The sequence below is a fragment of the Danio rerio genome, chromosome 17, assembly GCF_052040795.2.
Source record: "Danio rerio strain M-AB ecotype USA chromosome 17, GRCz13ab, whole genome shotgun sequence".
In the NCBI taxonomy this organism is placed as follows: Eukaryota; Metazoa; Chordata; class Actinopteri; order Cypriniformes; family Danionidae; genus Danio; species Danio rerio.
This window is the reverse complement of record NC_141037.1, coordinates 59,377,501-59,395,000: the sequence shown is the minus strand read 5'-3', so window position 1 is coordinate 59,395,000 and position 17,500 is coordinate 59,377,501. Positions and strand designations below refer to the sequence as shown.

Genomic DNA, 17,500 nt, shown 5'->3' with positions numbered 1-17,500 from the left:
ACATTTGGAAATGGTAAATTCTCAGCGCAGTGTTCAGTCTTCAGGATACTGGAGCTCCTCGATGGCCTTGTTGTCGATGGTTCCTCGGCTGTTGAACACCAGAGTGCTGCTCAGCAGAACCGCCAGACTGAAGATGATGGTGTCATGCCTCGAGTCGCCCTGAGACAGAAGATACGGGGAGCACACACACACACACACACACACACACACACAGATGCTGACTCATTAATCAGTGGTGCTATCTGGGAAGTCTTCCATGACTATATTTATTCATGCTCAGTGTGTCACCTTGTCCACGTCTCCGAGCCCCTCAGTGTCCAGCAGCAGCAGGGTGGTCTCTGCTTTAGTGGGATGGGGAACACACCACATCCAGATGCCCTTGGTCTTGGACTCAACGGTGCTGCCTAGCGCAAACCCTGACGGGAAACACACAGCACAATGATCAGCTTCACTGTGTGTGTGTGTGTGTGTGTGTGTGTCTGACTGACCGCTGTGTTTCCCCGCCAGCCGGTTCATCAGGTAGGACTTCCCGGTGCGGTAGAGCCCCACCACGGCCACCACCACCACCGGCTGCTGGATCTGCTGGAGGATCTGCAGCGCCGCCGGCTGCACACACAGCTTCCCATCGCTGGCGGTGTCTATCAGGCACACGGGACTGTCCATGCTGACCGCAGACTCTGGAGATGTCCAACACACAGGTGTCATGCGTTTAATACAGTATAACCCGCTTACCACCTGACCCTACACCCAACACAAGCCTCACAGCAGACCTGTGGCAGATCCTGAACGCCAAGATGAGGGAACGAGCCCACTAATGCCTAGTTCACACTAAAGGATTTTAAGCATGATTTGAGCCCGATTTGGAAGTTAATGAGCTCGCCGACAGATCGGGCTGTGATCGGGAAGAAATCTGCGGGTGCTCGGTGCTCGCCGCTCTTTATGTGTGAACTACTGAGCAACGCATCAACGAGGCTCGCTGACGCGTCGCCGACACCTCGCAGACGGAAATCCAACATTCAGCATGCTGAATATTCCAGAGCAGTCGGCCGACTCAACCCCACGTGTGGTCAGATGTAGTGACAAGCTGCAGCCAATGAGAGAGCAGATCAGCATGAGCTGAATGCCTGTGTGTTCAGGAGCTCAGCAGAAACATCTGTGATTGGTCAGAATGGGCATCGGTGCACTCGCTTCATTCTGCGTTAGCACAGACATGAGAGTAGGATATATTAACAGTGGAGCTAGAATTCTGCAGCTATTATAATTACCATACTGCTCATTCTGACCGTTCTCATATAAAACGCCATACTGTCACATCATATTTACATTCAAGCTATAATTGAGATATCAAAAATAAGCTTTCAATGTCTGGCATCATATTTAATGCACTATTACCCTAAAAATATAATCTTTTTCTGGTAATACAGCCTATAAATATGTAGTTAAGATACTAAAACACTTAAAGGTCTTGGCTTTCATTTTCACTTTCAAACAGGAGCTATTTCACAGCACAGAATATGCTGTTTTGAAAGATATCTGAAGTAAATTGATGTTTTTGCCATCAGAAAGTTTTGTTTATGTTAGCAGGAAGTTGCCAGGCAAGGAAATGCACACATATTTAAAGTCACAGCGAAAAGTATCAGACATGCATGCAGTCATTCTGACCAATATGGTAATTTAAGGCAGAAATGCTCAGTTCTTTACTGTTTTGTAATAAAAAAATAACAATGTCAGAAAGAAATACACTGATAGTTAAAAAACAGCAGGGTGTTATAAATATGAAAAAAAAGAGTTATAAAATTACAAAAATTAAAAACTCTCTGTGTATCTATCCACTGGAATCTTGCAGATGAGTGATTAATCCGCTCATAAATCCGCTGATGTGACGATGTTTTTAAATGCTTTCTCCAAAGCTTGAAACGCTGTCAGTGATGTCATCAGCACACAAGCAGCCAATAGTGTTCAGCTTTTTCTGCTGACTCCTCCCTCAACATTTCATTGGCTGTGGTTTGGTAGCTTGAATGAGCTGATGGGGAATGAGTTGTTGTCAGATCATGTAGTGTGTGACCCCCCTCTTGTGGATCGTTCACGGAGTGTTGCGTAGTGTGAACACCACAGAGATTAAAAGACACAAAGTCAGGTCATGAAGTGTGAACGGCACAGCGATCTGCTGATGTTTAACATCCTGTAGTGTGAACTAGGCTTAATGAAGCTTTATCAGCAACATGTATTACAAGAACACAAGACATGTCCTCATAAACCAGCTCAATGTTCTGATACCAAGAATAAACACACGACATTAGACACATCTCTGTCCCTTTGAACCCCCAAAACCAGTACACACACACACACACACACACTCTTGTCCAGTCTTCTGTATACTCTCTAATATCTGTACTGCTGTTTGTACATTTACATTTAGCAGACGCTTTTATCCAAAGCGTTTGTACTGTACAGGCGGTGTTGCTGTCAGTGTAAAGGGTTTTATTTGCCTTTAAATATTCTGTGGTTTTTGTGGAAGATGTTTTATTTATAGATTATTTCATATTTTTATGTTATTTGGGAAATTACTGTATGTGAAATGGGACAATAGTGACACCTACAGGAGACAGAGGGTGGCGTTAGTTTACCGTCACGTGATCTTTTTAGGCGTGTGATGATCAGTAAAGGGAAGTTAAAGAAGAACTTCCTCTGGTTTTATATGAAGAAAGAACAGGCTGACAATATCTTGCTGGCTCCTGCACTGTGATTAGGAGATCACGAGGTGTGTTGAAGTGTTGTCTGTTCCAGCAGCTGATCTGTGCAGTTAAACTCAGTGTTGTATAGTGATGCTGGCTTGATGAGAAGCGCCATCAGCTGAGCTGCTGTACAGAAGGCGCGCCGCCGCTGCTGGTCAGCTCGTCAATGTTTCATTTCATTCAGTTTTTACGGTTTTTCAATGTGTGTCCCGCTGATAATATTAAATAACATGATGATGATGACGACCACGAAGACATTAAAACTTTCAGATATCAGCTGAAGCGTGATTCTTTTAACAGAAGAAAACACTCAGGAGCCGTTACAGGCTGTATATTCCACACACACACACACACACACACACACACACACACACACACACACATCTTGCCGGAGTAAAGTCGCCCAGGTCTGTATGGACGCGCTGAGGTTTCCTGTAAACTCTGGCCTGGAGTGTGTTTCTCTGAGCGTTTCTTACCTTCAGCTTCAGTGGTCTTCATTGTGGCTCCAGCTGAGCTGTCTCTCTCTCTCTCTGTGTGTGTGTGTGTGTCGACTCTTCCTCGGCAGTTCAGCAGTACAGTGTGTCTGACACACAGCTGTAGCTCAGCCTGACTGACCTGGGGAATTTCCTGCAGATGTGTGTGTGTGTGTGTGTGTGTGTGTGTGTGTGTGTGTAGCTGCTGATAGTGAAAGTGAAACTCAGAGTTCCTGCAGCAGCGCTTACACAACAGCAGGAGGAGGAGGATCTGCAGGAAATTCCTCAGGTTAGTCAGGCTGAGCTACAGCTGTGTGTCAGACACACTGTACTGCTGAACTGCCGAGGAAGAGTCGACACACACACACAGAGAGAGAGACAGCTCAGCTGGAGCCACAATGAAGACCACTGAAGCTGAAGGTAAGAAACGCTCAGAGAAACACACTCCAGGCCACAGTTTACAGGAAACCTCAGGGCGTCCTACAGACCTGGGCGACTTTGCTCCGGCAAGATGTGTGTGTGTGTGTGTGTGTACTGGTTTTGGGGGTTCAAAGGGACAGAGATGTGTCTAATGTCGTGTGTTTATTCTTGGTATCAGAACATTGAGCTGGTTTATGAGGACATGTCTTGTGTTCTTGTAATACATGTTGCTGATAAAGCTTCATTAGTGGGCTTGTTCCCTCATCTTGGCGTTCAGGATCTGCCACAGGTCTGTTGTGAGGCTTGTGTTGGGTGTAGGGTCAGGTGGTAAGCGGGTTATACTGTATTAAACGCATGACACCCGTGTGTTGGACATCTCCAGAGTCTGCGGTCAGCATGGACAGTCCCGTGTGCCTGATAGACACCGCCAGCGATGGGAAGCTGTGTGTGCAGCCGGCGGCGCTGCAGATCCTCCAGCAGATCCAGCAGCCGGTGGTGGTGGTGGCCGTGGTGGGGCTCTACCGCACCGGGAAGTCCTACCTGCTGAACCGGCTGGCGGGGAAACACAGCGGTCAGTCAGACACACACACACACACACACACACACACACACACAGTGAAGCTGATCATTGTGCTGTGTGCTTCCCGTCAGGGTTTGCGCTGGGCAGCACCGTTGAGTCCAAGACCAAGGGCATCTGGATGTGGTGTGTTCCCCATCCCACTAAAGCAGAGACCACCCTGCTGCTGCTGGACACCGAGGGGCTCGGAGACGTGGACAAGGTGTAGTGAATTACTGTTAATGTTGACGTGTGTAAGATTCCATTCTATCAGCCCAATGACGGAATCTGATGAGTAGAGGAAGGTTAAATGTGTGTCAGCCTTTACTAGAGCTCCTGAGCAGACTTGTGGTATTTAGGAGACTTTATTTAGATTCGTTTTCATCTGCAAGTTCAGTCTGACTTTATAAATAATTAAACCTGACTCCACTTCTGTTTATTCCACTTTTACCGTTCATGTTTTAGCTGATCACATTATTAGTTGTGATATCATTTAGATGTTGTGATGTTTTCTTGGGTCTGATTTTCTTAACTGTACGTTCATTAGGGACCAAACGCTGCTGCGAGTTACAATTCAGGAGTAAATGCACAACATCAATGACTGAAAGATGAATCTATCGGTATAGATGGAGATCCGAGTTCTGCAGTGTTGAACAGGAGAGTCTGGATGCAGACTTGCGACCCTGAGATGCTTCGTCCTCTTTTATACTCTATGAGAGTAATGAATGGTTCTTTTGTTAAAGTTGACCAGTGGCTTAAAGATTTACTCATCTGTTGGGATTTAATCAAAGGTTATCAAAGACAGTGAACAAACCCTCGTTTCAGGTATTTATCTGAGTATTTATCAATACCAGAGGGAAGTTCAGGGAAGAGGACAAGGCCGTGCCAAAGTCTATCCTGAGCCTTGTCTTCACATTCCAGAGCTCTTGATGTTTTATTACAGGGCGACCTCCAGTCTGAGCAACATCCATCCTATATATGAAGTGAAAGTAAACTGCAAACACTAAAGGTTCATTCCAGATCATTATTCCACATGTTTTCCTCCTCAGGGCGACTCGAGGCACGACAGCAACATCTTCAGTCTGGCGGTTCTGCTGAGCAGCACTCTGGTGTTCAACAGCCGAGGAACCATCGACAACAAGGCCATCGAGGAGCTCCAGTATCCTGAAGAACAGCGCTCTACATACACTACACTGCATTACAGTCACAGCCATGCTCAAAGCAAAGATCTGCTGTCACATGAGAGTGTGAGGAAACACATCTAGCTTACTGCTCAGAAATGGAGAACAGAAAGAGGATGTGGTGGGGACAGTTTAACAGCTGATGACCACTTCACTAATGCACTGATGGAGGTTTAGCTCCAGCTGCAGTTGATGATAATCGTACAGTAACCATCATGCTGCTACTCAGTTTTGACTTTTTGTTTTTTAAACACAATTTGGATATATGGACAGCATGTAAAGCTTCAGCAGTCAGATTCAGGAACATCACTGTAACACGGCTGAAAGAGGAGGCAGGAGAGCGGCGAACGCTAGAACTATTGACAAAGTAAATAATCAGAACAAACGGCCGACTACAGTCAACATCTGAAGTGGATCAAATCAGTGTGTTTGTCGGAAGACATGAATGGGGTTGTTGACTCGTCTTCAGACAACTTTGGTGACAGGTGATGATCCACTTCAGATGCTCACTGTATTTGTACAGTTCCACCTCTACGTTCCTCACCCTAACCCAAACTACTGTTCAACAACATAGGAAAGCATCACATAGAAAAAGTGCCACAACAATGATGCAGTGACTTACATTCATTTAAATATATTATTAACTGGGCTCGCAACAGATCACGTCCAGTTTTATAGGAGAAATAGTCACAAATGCATAATTAGTGTGGGATTAAGCATCGATCTGGTCTCAACTGAGCTGAGAAACCCTGAGTATAGGTAGAGGTCTTCACATGTCTTAAAATTCAGACTGGATCCTGAAGAGACTTGCAAATGTGCTGCCGATCCTGACCTCTTAGGCTGTTTGAAAATGAGAGCGGAACCCGTACAGACCTGAGATATGCTTTAAATATAAGTGATGTGAACCTGAACCCGGCTCGAGACAGAGGTCTGACTGCAGCTGATCACACATATCCACACACTGCATAACGACTCCTCTATTCCCCTTTCTGTGTCAGCTGCTGTTAGTAGTGAACAGTAATGTGAATATCAGATAAAGAGTCTGATCATGTCACTGTTTACACTACACTAACCCTACCAAGACAACGACGGCCGCATTAGTAGCTCCAATATCTGACCTCTGCAGAATGAGCCCGATCTCTGCTTCCTGCAGCTCAGGTAATGTTTTCAGCACATGATCACCTGCTGACATCCCATCCTCACTTTAAAGGTTACAAAACACAGGCAGTGCCGCTGACTGATCACTGGTGGCCCGATTGACTTGGGATCTAAAGTATTTACTTTAATATTACAGTATATAATATATAGTGGGACCCGACCTGAACATGACTGACCATTTAAAATGTACACGTGAAGCGGCACGAGTCCGATATAAAGAGCCCACACTCTTGCTGTTGTGTTGGGGCTGCTGTGCATCTGTAGCTGTGACTATAACATGTGCTAATGTGCTGAAAACACATCAGTGTCAGTCAAGACGACCACTTCATGACCTGTAGTGAGCACTGATTGATTAGTCGGACAGTCGCTGTGTTTATTCCTGAACGAGCGCTCAGATATGTCACTGAACTAACCGAGTGCATCAAGGTCAAATCCCCAAACGAAGATGTGGATAACTCAACCGAGTTTGTCAAGTTCTTCCCGAGCTTCATCTGGGCGGTGCGGGACTTCAGCCTGGAGCTGAAGATCGACGGTGAAGACGCAACAGAGGATCAATACCTGGAGTTCGCCCTCAAGCTGAAACACGGTAAACACAGCAGTGCAGATCCTTCATCAACACTTTCACAATGAGCTGCTCTGGCAAGACTATTGATCTGATTGAGTCTCCTTTAGTGATGCTGGGCTGTGTTTGCCCCATTGACTTCCATTATAAGCACATTTATTGAAGCCGTGTCAGCAGATAATCAAGCATTGCTGGATTTCCGTGACGGATTAAGAGGCTCAATGTGTGATTTTTGCTGTTGATCATCAGTGTGCAGCATTAACCCTTTAGATCTGCCAGTGCTGAAGAGTGTCTGTCGGTTATATGGAGCTCAGTGTAGTAAAACTGCAGATTATATTCACTGATGGTCAGATGTGAGCAGCTCTACGTGTGTTCTTCTGTTGTAGGCACTTCAAAAAAAGTGATGGAGTTCAACCTTCCCCGGGAGTGCATCAAGAACTTCTTCCCCTCCAGAACCTGCTTTACCTTCCCCTTTCCAACCACGCTGGAGAAGATGTCCACGCTGGAGCGTCTGGGTCCTGCTGACCTTTGCCCTGAGTTTCAGGAGGTCAGCAAACGCTTCTGCACCTGTGTCTATGAGAAGAGTGAAGTGAAGCGGCTGAAAGACGGACACACGGTCACCGGCAGAGGTAATTCTGGATTATACTCACAGCTTCACCTGCAGAGTTGAGCTTTAACCCTGATTTAACACACCTGATGACACTAATCCAGTCTTTCAGGCTATAGGAGTACAGGTAAAGCCACGGTCACTTTTCACCCCAGTGACCTGCATTCTTGTGCACGCAGCAGACTGGAAGTTCCAGCTTGGTGAACTCTGACCTGAGGAATCACGTCATGTGATCGCATGTCTCGTATGGCTTCCTAACCACACACACCAAGACAAGACTCCAGCAACAGGCAATCTGTCTGTCAGCAGCAGACACACACACACGACAGAACCATTTAAATACTACAGCCAATCGCTTACACAACAGACACGGCACTACACACGGACACGGTTATAATCTAATCTTCACATGCTAAACCGCTTTAACATCAGTGAAAGTGCAGAGGCTGAGGGACTGATGCTGGTTTACACCGAGTCAGTTCTGACTTTATTTATTTTCCAGGTCTGAGGTAAACTATCAGAAAGGCAGTAACTCACAGCGGTAGCATTTAGCCCAGACTAGAGCTCATCATCATCACCTGGGGTCTGTCACAGTAGTTTGTGCCGTTGTTGTCACAGAAAATAGAGTGTTTCTGAATTAGGCACTTTGTGTGGCACATGGTTAGCACAAAACTGCTTTAAATATGGAAGATAGAGGTTACATGGAGTGTTGCGGTGCCACGACCCGGCGCAAGACCAAAAGAAGACCCATCGCTGAACCTTTTGTTTTATTCTGCGGTTTTTGCAGCCCAATCCTCCAGATTTCGGCATGTGCAGACTGTACTGTGACCCAGCTTTAGTGTGTTGGAGCAGGGCTGAACTGAACTCTGCAGAGCTGGACCTGATGGGCTGATGATCGGACACATGTTCACAGAGATCTCTCCTTCTGTCCTCTCTCTCTCCTGCAGTTCTGGGTCATCTAGCGGAGCTGTACGTCAACACCATCTCCAGCGGGGCGGTGCCGTGTCTGGAGAACGCAGTGGTGGCGCTGGCCCAGATAGAGAACCAGGCGGCGCTGCAGGAGGCTCTGCAGGTGTACCAGGAGGGAATGGAGGAGAAGAAGAGAGCCTTCCCTCTGGAGCTGGAGCAGGTCTCTGCAGAGCACCAGAGACTCAGCCAGAGCGCCACACAAACCTTCATGGCCCGATCATTTAGAGACACCGATGGGAAACACCTTAAGGCTCTGGAGGTACAGCACAACACACGTGTGTTTAGGAGATCTGAGCACTCTTTAATTCCAGCAAGCTGTTCTGCAGAACTGAGCACCAGACTCATGTCCGGCCTGCATGTCTGCCTCTGACATGCTGTTGGTGTGTTTTCAGGAGGAGATCAATAAGCTGTTTGATGCGTGTCTGCGGGAGAATGATCAGGCTTCAGTAAAGAAATGTGAGAATCTTCTGCTGTCTCTCTCGGCCACGATGACGGAGAAACACAAGCAAGGCTTCTACGCCAAACCTGGAGGCTACGACGTGTTCTGCAGAGACCTGGAGGACATCGTGAAGAAGTACAACAGCCTGGTGAAGAAAGAAGTCAAGGTGTGTGAAGCAGTTTATCCCGCTCCGCTGTGTGCGTCTCTTACTAAACATGTGCTGATGCTGCTGTTTCCATCAAGCATTCTCATGTGCAGTACTGTAATGTACAGTAACACAGGGGTGAACACCGCTACAGTCCTCTTGTGTGTTGTCTGCGCAGGCTGAAGTGGTCCTACAGGAGTTTCTGAAGCTGAAATCTGTGGACTCTAAAGCCATCCTGCAGGCGGACAGAAAACTGAGCGAGAAGGAGAAGAAGATTAAGGGTGAGAGTCTTAACACTTCAATATCCTCATTCACCTCTTCTAGAGGTCACAAGATTCCCTCATCATTTACTGACTCATATTACTCTCTTCAGTCCAAAATAAAGGGTTTTGAGCACTGAAAACAAGACAGTAACCCCTCACCCTTATGATTACAGCTCTGTTTTGCAGTTAAATCCTGATCTAATCACTCCACACTATATCATAGCTCTAACACTTCTGAACAGACTTTACCAGGGTTCTGTAATGTAGGAAGAGTACAACAGATCAAAACACATCTACTGTCACACTGTGCCACCATTTACTAACATTTATAAACCATGACACTGTAGTATACCCATAAAGCAGTCATGACACACCATATATCATTTAAAAGCTAACTGTGTCTGGTTTGCATATCTGGTGACTGATGTTTGACAGCTATTCATGTGCAATAAAAGATGCTCATCAGAGTCATAAAGCTTTACTTTGCTACAGTAATTCACATGTAAAAATGTTTTTAGTGGCAAAATTCAACTCAAACATCACCAAACTGCCCATACTACTTATGAATTTGATGCCTACTTCACAAATATGGTGAACAGTATGAGGAACCTGCAGTTCGTAGTGCTCAGAGCACAGTAGCCCTCTCGTATGGTCACCACAGTAAACCGGAGGACACCTGGTGGTCATTTCTGGTACTGCAGCCAAACTAAATCTCCTTGTCTGATTGATCAGCTGCACATTTGGATTATGACCTGTTCAGATATTTAGCTTTCAGTCAGTTTGAGGCTAACAGCTTTTGTAATGTGCATCTGTAATGTAATAGAATAGACTATAGTTGTATAATATTCACACACACAGACACAGCTTCAGTTCTGTTCTCCTTCATCTGCATTCTGACGTCTGTCCTGTGTGAAATGAGACTGACATGAAGCCTCTACAGTCATGTGTGTAAGCTGGAGATGTGTACAGTGAATAACAGCCTGTGTGTGTCCAGAGGAGACGGAGAGAGCGGTGCTGCTGGAGCAGGAGGTTAAAGCGAAAGAGGAGACGCAGAGACAGCTGAAGGAGAGGATGGAGGTGGAGCAGAGGAGTAATGCCGAGCGGATGCAGCAGATGAAGCTGAAGATGGAGCAGGAGCAGCAGCGGGCGGAGGCGCAGCGGGCGCTGGACAGCAAGCTGAAGGAGCAGGCGGCGCTGATGGAGAAGGGCTTCCAGGATAAAGCGGATCTGATGAAGCAGGAGATGGAGGAGTTCAAGCAGCAGGCGTCCGATGCGGAGAACAGCAGAAGCCGAGAGCTGAAGGAGCTGATGGAGAACACCAACCGCAGACATGAGGAGCAGATGAAGATGATGATGGAGCAGCACCGACAGCAGATGCGGGAGATCCAGAGGAGCAGCAGCGGAGGGTCTGGACTGCTCTGCTCCGTCATGTAGACCCACCGGACACTGCTCACGCTAATCACCTCCTCTGCCTTCACTTACTGGAGAGCTGTTCTCTTCAACATCAGAGGAGACGTTAGAGGAGCAGCACCTCTGCCTGAACCTCTCTCTGACGCCGCTGATATCCTCTCTCCTTCTGTTTTAACATCGGGTCACATTCATCAAGCATGACCAGACTTCAGTTTAACCCTCCCGACCGGAGCTGTTCCTCCATATATCACATGCTCCTCAGCTTCATCAGGTGTTCTCCTTCACATGGCCTCTTCTCATGCACCTTGCTGTTACTCAGGCCCTCTCGCCTTTATAACTCTCCATCATCTCTGAGTAGTTTATACACGTACAGTCAGGTGTAACAGGTTAACTTCATGCTTTAAAGAGTATAAGATCAGCCTCATCCTTTGAGTCCAGTGTTGGGCTGGTCTGATTCGTTGATCTGTAATGTGACTCTGGACGGATGAGTCGACTCGGGGAGTGATTCGTTTATTAGTGCAGGAGGAGATCAGCTCATTACTGCAGTCTTCAGTCCAGCGTTCATCAGGTGAAAGATTTGCTCTGTTTTCCTCTCGACTCCTCAAATTTCAGCCGTCTGTCAAATAATCTAATAAAGTGCTCACATAAAGAGAAAGAACGCTTGTATGTTTACTTAATACAACAACTGAAGCCTAATGTGGATATTTTCAACAGCTCATGTGTGTTTACATGTATTCTCATCTCTTCTTAATGATGTTTACTGAGGAAACTCTTATTGTAATGAATACAGCGCTTTAATAAACCTGTTGAGTCAAACACACCAGCATATACTGAACACACAGCTATTTACAGTAAATAATGTACAGCAGACCCACTGCATCCAGACATGAGGAGAGACTCACACTTGATTTATAATCATACACTGAGAGTTAATGTACCTGATGAAACACTTCTCAGGCTGATCAACACAGATTCTGCTGGAGAACAGGTTCTTCTGATCAGCTATCTGAAAGCCAGGAATCCTGAGGGGAAATCCACTATAAAGCACACAGGATCCACTCCCGCTTGGCTGTCAGCCGGAGACGCAGAACACTAACATCTTATTTAACACAGGAGTTTACTACATTCACTGCTGAGGAGAAGACAGGGACTCTCCAGCTCCGAGACCAGCAGTAGGGCTGATTCCAGATCACCTGACCTCAACGAGATTGTGGACACACACTGTATTGGAGTGAAGATGACATCATCGACCTGCAGCCAATCAACACTAGCAGATTTACATTCTTAATAGAGGACTGTTCCATTCAAACGCATGAATACATTCATCAGCAGTCAAACAAACACACCGACCCTTCTCCAGAAATGAGCTCTTCCTTTCCCTGTGATCATTCATTAATGCAGCTTTATTCCAGTGCTCATCTCTCATTCTGCAGGAGTGTGTGTGTGTGTGTGTGTGTGTCTACAGTGAGCTGAAGTGTTGTCTCAGGCTTCTCAGGATCTGCTGTGTGTCCACATGCTCTGGAAAAGCGTCCTCAGACTTCTGAGCGGCTGTAAAACTGCTCTGCAGATCACCGACCTGAGCAGAACACACACACACACACACACACTCACATTCAAACAAAATCACACAACACCACATGTGTACCCATGCAGACACACACACCATCTCTCTCTCATAAACACACACACACAGTCAGTCGTACCTTATCAGAGAGTGTGGCGTAGTTGTAGTGCGGCTCATACATGTGTGGAGACAGTGAAGCGGCCGTCTGCAGGAACGCCTTCGCCTGCACACACACACACACACACACACACACACACACACACACACAGCAGAATAAGTTGTATGTTGTTTATTAGTGATTACGACTCATAAGAGAATATAAAGTGAAGTCAATCAAGTATCAGAGTTCACCTGCATCAGGTGTGTGTGTGTGTGTGTGTGTGTGTGTTCATAGATCACAGTGTGAGCCGTACGCAGGTTTATGTCAGTTTTAAACATACTCTACATTTATAAACCAGACCGCGGGGCTGCTGTGGTTCAGCACACAGCCGTGATGCATTGTGGGAGATGTAGTGCACTGACCTGCTCGATGTGGCCCTTGCGCAGCTCCAGCACGGCCAGGTTGTTGTAGGCTTCTCCATGATTGTTGTTGAAGGCCAGAGAGAGTTTGAAGCACTGATAGGCCAGAGTCAGGTCTCCGATGCCCTGCACACACACACACACACACACACACACACACACACACACACACACACACACACACACACACAGCTTTAGATATTCAGTAGTTTAACTGTCTAATTGCTTTACTGATTTTCTTAAAAAACTGAAATTGAATATTGAGTAGGGGCGGAGCTTCCTTGTACAACTAGAATAGAATATTGAGTAGGGGTGGGGCTTTCTTCTACAACTAGAATAGAATATTGAGTGGGGCGGGGCTTTCGTTATGCACAGCTGAGTGTGGATCCTGCAGACTGCAGATCAGCACAGCAGTTGGTGGATCAGCAAGTTAAGTTTTACAATAAAAATAAATAAAAAATAAATAAATAGTTTTTTCAATAAAACAAACCGCTCATTCCCCTGAGCACCAACAAAACTTTGAATGCAGATTTCCCTCACACACCCGTCCTGGGTCTGCGCTGCTGTTAGGTGTGTGTTGTAGCATGCTAGCGCTCACCACCGCTACGTGGCCCAGGTTGTACCAGACGTCAGCCTGCTCCTCGTCTCCTGACACCAGCGCCAGCGCCCTCTCCAGGCAGGACAGGCTCATGTCATACTGCTGCGCATAGAAGCAGCACAGGCCCAGGTTATTGTAGAGCTGGCAGTTAAAGACGCCCATCTGCAGGAGACGCCTGCACACACACACACACACACACACACACACACACACACACACACACAGTGAATTATAGCGTATTAGTGCCGTCCCCATGCTGATGATCGCCCTGGGCAGCTGGTGTGCTGATTGAGCCGCAGTGAGTGTGTGAAAGCAGTGTTTGAGTGTGAGCGTGGGTCAGTGCGAGTGTGTGTGACCTGTAGAAGCGCAGGGCGATCTCCGGCTGGTCGGTGTAGAAGTGTGTGCTGCCGATGCAGGCGATGGCCTCCACATGTGTGTTGTCCTGCTTCAGCACCTCTCTGTAGTACTCTGTGGCCGAGCTCATGTTGTTCATCTCCTGCAGCAGACCAGCGCATCATCAGTCTGGAGCAGCGGCACAGTGCAGCACTTCAGCAGGGGGACAGCACAGACTGAGGGTCCGCTATACTCACAGTGAGGAGTCTGGGTTACAGCGGAGCAGGAGACACACACACACACACACACACACACACACACACACAAACCAGGATAGGTGTGGAGTTTCCCCACAGTACAGCTGTAGTAATGGGTTGTAAATGCTCATGCAGTCACAAACATTAGCTCTACTGTGGGGAAACTCCACAAATGTACTGGGTGTGTGTGTGTGTGTGTGTGTGTGTGTGTGTGTGTGTGTGTGTGTCTCCTGCTCCGCTATAACACAGACTCTACACTGCGAGTATAGCGTATGCTCAGTCTGTGCTGTGTCTCTGCTGAAGTGCTGTGCAGTGCTCGTGATCTCATTATTATTGTACTGTATGATTCAACATGTGCAGACGTGTGTAACACACACACACACACACACACCTCGTGTATGCGAGCGATGCCCGTCAGCAGTGTGACCTCAGCAGGGAAATGATCCAGACCCTGCTTGAACACGGTGAGGGCGGTGATGGGCTGATCCAGACGCTGGTACACCTGCAGCGCGCACACACACACACACACACACACACACGAGAAATGGTTAGAGACAGATAGACACACTGGTGTTAATTTCTTTGTGTGTGGTTGTACCTTGGCCAGGTACAGGTGTGTGTCCACGAACTCCTGCTGAGCGAGAGCTGACCTGAACTGCTTCTCTGCTTCACGGAGCAAACCCAGCCTGCACACATCAGCAGCATCAGGCTCAAACTGTACATGTGATTATTTCGAGTGATTATCAGTAGACCAGCAGACCGAAAGGCATGAGCAATCAGCCTGCGCACACACACACACACACACACACACCGCTCAATGACACAACTCTACTCCACTGAGATCTGTGGAAGAAACCAACGCAGACTGCTGGAGAGGGGCAGCATATGACGCAGGGATGCTTAATACATCAGTCTTTCACAATCACTGGAGGACACAATTGAATTTAGATAAATTGCACAGCCCTCATATATACACACACACACACACACACACACACACACACACGCCTGTGAACAGCTATGAGCAGTGTATGACCTGTAGTAGCACTTCCCCAGCTGAACTTTCCACCACCAGTCTTTGAACTGAGCATGCTCAGTGGCCAGAGCCGCCAGATCCAGTGCCTGCACACACACACACACACACACACACACACACACACACACACACACACACACACACACACACACACACACACACACAGCAGATGTGGAGTCTGATTCACTGCTCTGAGATCAGCTGATCAGACATCAGGAGTACTCACAGTTTTGACATCGTTTTCATGATGGAAGATGTACTCAAACAGGGTCTGATGGAGGAGAGCAGGACACGGACAGACGGACAGACAGACAGACAGACAGACAGACAGACAGACAGACAGACAGACAGACAGACAGACAGACAGACAGACAGACAGACACACGGACAGACGGAGAATATAAGTATCATTACTATATCAGTCAGCAGATCAGCAACATCACATTAGCTCAGAAACACTGCGATGTGTTCATGTGCTTACAGCAGGCCATGCTGCTCCCTATGGTGCAGTAGTGGAACATTATCAGTGTTTTAATCCGTGTTTTCCTACTGGATGTGCAGTAGTTTGTGCTGTAATCTATTCCTGATCATCACTGCAGTGTTCAGTGCTCAGGATCCTCCAGTGATCAGTGTAATGTGATGATCAGCTGTTCTGGTGCAGAATCTCTAATGATGACAATGATCAGGGGTTAAACTTTATTCTGGCTTCACCGACTGCTGTGAACTGTGATGCGCTTCACTGTGATGACTCCTGCTTAATAAAGGATAGTTTAAACATCAGCTTTATCTTTATACAATATAAACACTTTCACTCAGAGCCAATTCACTGCGCTGAATAAACTGTAGACTCATGTTTAATAATACCTACAACGGTTCAGTATCAGCTTCCCAAACTAACAACAAATAATAATACAAACAACAGAAGAGTGTTGATGAGCAGACGGTGATGCTCTAATGTCTGCTGACAATCCGGCTTTACACCACAGCAAGTCATTACATTTAATCCACCTTCAATAGTTATTCAGTTTATACTGCATTTACAATAATATTTCACAGTTTTGACTGTAAATAAACCCTCTTAGGCTGTGGAACAGGGTTATTATAGTGTTCTTCAAAACCCACACATTCAGATTCCTGTTCTCCAGTAAGGGTTACCTTGCACAGGTTGGGTCTCTTGGCGTACTTGGCCAGGTTTAATCTGGAGAGGTTGATGAAGGGTCCGTCTGGATGGGTCAGCATTGAGGCCTGAAGGAGAAACACACACACACACACACACACACACACCATCAACAACAGACTAAACAGAACTGTAAACCTACAGTCTGACCATTAAGTGCTTCTCATATATGCCCTATAAACATACACACACTCACTGGCCACTTTATTAGGTACACCTGTCCAGCTTCTCATTAGCGCACATAGTCTAATCAGCCAATCACAGGGCAGCAGCTCACTGCATTTAGGCATGTAGACATGGTCAAGCGGATCTGCTGCAGTTCTCTGCCATGAAGGATTAAAGCAGTTCTGAAGGCAAAAGGGGGGAGATCCTGCCTGCCTGCCTGTCTGATTCTCTGTTATTCCCTGTTTCTGGGAGATTTGTCTGTGTCACCATCACATGGCCAGAACACAATAATCTAAACATGTCCTACATGCCCTATCAATATGTGTATGCGTAGATGTGTGTGTGTGTGTGTGTGTGTGTGTGTGTGTGTGTGTGTGAGAGATGCTGGTACCGTGCCCAGGCGCACAAATCTCCCCGAGGCGCTGCTGACGGGCCGGGCCGTGCTGGCGGTTCGAGGGGTCCGGATGGCCTGCTCCATGGTCTCCGGCCGACCGCTCAGAGTGCTGGGCCTCACAAACCCTGTGATGGGTCGACCTGACTGGGTCATCGGCCTGAGACATACACATGGTCACACTTCACTGAGGCTGTGCAAACACACACTGATCTACACCTCTGCTGTTGACGTCGGCCTGCTGAGGCTCAGTGTGTGCTGTTCAGCAGTGTTCTGGAGGAAACAGAAGCCCACCAACACACCGGGGAGACTACAGGCTGAGCGGCAGGACCAACGTCTGCTCCACAGCATGAGTTAGTCCATCTCACAGTAACGACACACGTCATGATGGAGGTATTTAAATAGACAGTTTTTACAGAAGATCAATGAAAACACTGCTGAGCTGGACATCCTGTACACGGTGCCAGAACTGTGGGATGGCTTTCACAGAGGAACTGCACGGGAGATGCACACTGACCTGACGGCTGGAGTGGGGGCGCCGG

General features: G+C 47.1%; 3 protein-coding genes across 11 annotated transcripts in view; 1 reads left to right on the top strand and 2 right to left on the bottom strand.

Moving 5' to 3' along the window:
- zmp:0000000527 overlaps positions 1 to 3,347 on the bottom strand; it is an 11,313-nt gene extending 7,966 nt beyond the window's left edge. For both annotated transcript variants that reach the window (XM_087291241.1, XM_087291242.1), the window contains exons 1-4: positions 3,212 to 3,347; positions 489 to 677; positions 289 to 416; positions 50 to 159 (exon numbers count right to left, since the gene is read on the bottom strand). In XM_087291241.1, the coding sequence (XP_087147367.1) occupies positions 50 to 159; positions 289 to 416; positions 489 to 677; positions 3,212 to 3,233 (449 nt within the window). In that variant the 5' untranslated portion in view covers positions 3,234 to 3,347. The remainder of the gene's footprint in view (positions 1 to 49; positions 160 to 288; positions 417 to 488; positions 678 to 3,211) is intronic.
- Positions 2,660 to 11,734, top strand: unm_sa911 (un-named sa911). 5 transcript variants are annotated; one of them, XM_087291240.1, is made up of 11 exons: positions 3,501 to 3,628; positions 4,011 to 4,199; positions 4,280 to 4,407; positions 5,234 to 5,762; positions 5,868 to 6,375; positions 6,743 to 7,109; positions 7,472 to 7,714; positions 8,640 to 8,920; positions 9,054 to 9,266; positions 9,424 to 9,526; positions 10,503 to 11,734. In XM_087291240.1, the coding sequence occupies exons 7-11, from the start codon at positions 7,489 to 7,491 to the stop codon at positions 10,940 to 10,942; spliced, it is 1,263 nt and encodes a 420-aa protein (XP_087147366.1). In that variant the 5' UTR covers positions 3,501 to 3,628; positions 4,011 to 4,199; positions 4,280 to 4,407; positions 5,234 to 5,762; positions 5,868 to 6,375; positions 6,743 to 7,109; positions 7,472 to 7,488; the 3' UTR covers positions 10,943 to 11,734. The 5 variants fall into 5 exon arrangements, with proteins under 5 accessions (XP_087147363.1, XP_087147365.1, XP_087147366.1 ...); XM_087291237.1 differs by lacking the exons at positions 3,501 to 3,628; positions 5,868 to 6,375 and adding an exon at positions 2,660 to 2,761 and having other exon boundaries at positions 5,234 to 5,343; positions 6,919 to 7,109; XM_087291239.1 differs by lacking the exon at positions 3,501 to 3,628 and adding an exon at positions 2,660 to 2,761 and having other exon boundaries at positions 5,234 to 6,375.
- ttc8 (tetratricopeptide repeat domain 8) overlaps positions 11,691 to 17,500 on the bottom strand; it is a 6,789-nt gene continuing 979 nt past the window's right edge. For 2 of the 4 annotated variants that reach the window (XM_087289488.1, XM_087289489.1), the window contains 12 exons: positions 17,476 to 17,500; positions 16,959 to 17,118; positions 16,381 to 16,470; positions 15,452 to 15,496; positions 15,226 to 15,311; positions 14,788 to 14,875; positions 14,581 to 14,691; positions 13,956 to 14,095; positions 13,600 to 13,774; positions 13,005 to 13,127; positions 12,622 to 12,705; positions 11,691 to 12,494 (listed from right to left, as the gene is read on the bottom strand). The exon at positions 17,476 to 17,500 is cut by the window's right edge and continues 39 nt beyond it. In XM_087289488.1, the coding sequence (XP_087145614.1) occupies positions 12,378 to 12,494; positions 12,622 to 12,705; positions 13,005 to 13,127; positions 13,600 to 13,774; positions 13,956 to 14,095; positions 14,581 to 14,691; positions 14,788 to 14,875; positions 15,226 to 15,311; positions 15,452 to 15,496; positions 16,381 to 16,470; positions 16,959 to 17,118; positions 17,476 to 17,500 (1,244 nt within the window). In that variant the 3' untranslated portion in view covers positions 11,691 to 12,377. 4 annotated transcript variants of the gene reach the window in all.

What these genes read in the sequence shown, in the direction of transcription:
- unm_sa911 (XM_087291236.1), top strand. Translation starts at nt 3,607, where the DNA reads ATGAAGACCACTGAAGCTGAAG. An exon ending in GGCTCGGAGACGTGGACAAG is followed by an intron (nt 4,408 to 5,233) that starts GTGTAGTGAATT and finishes TTTCCTCCTCAG; the next exon opens with GGCGACTCGAGGCACGACAG. An exon ending in ACACACGGTCACCGGCAGAG is followed by an intron (nt 7,715 to 8,639) that starts GTAATTCTGGAT and finishes TCTCTCCTGCAG; the next exon opens with TTCTGGGTCATCTAGCGGAG.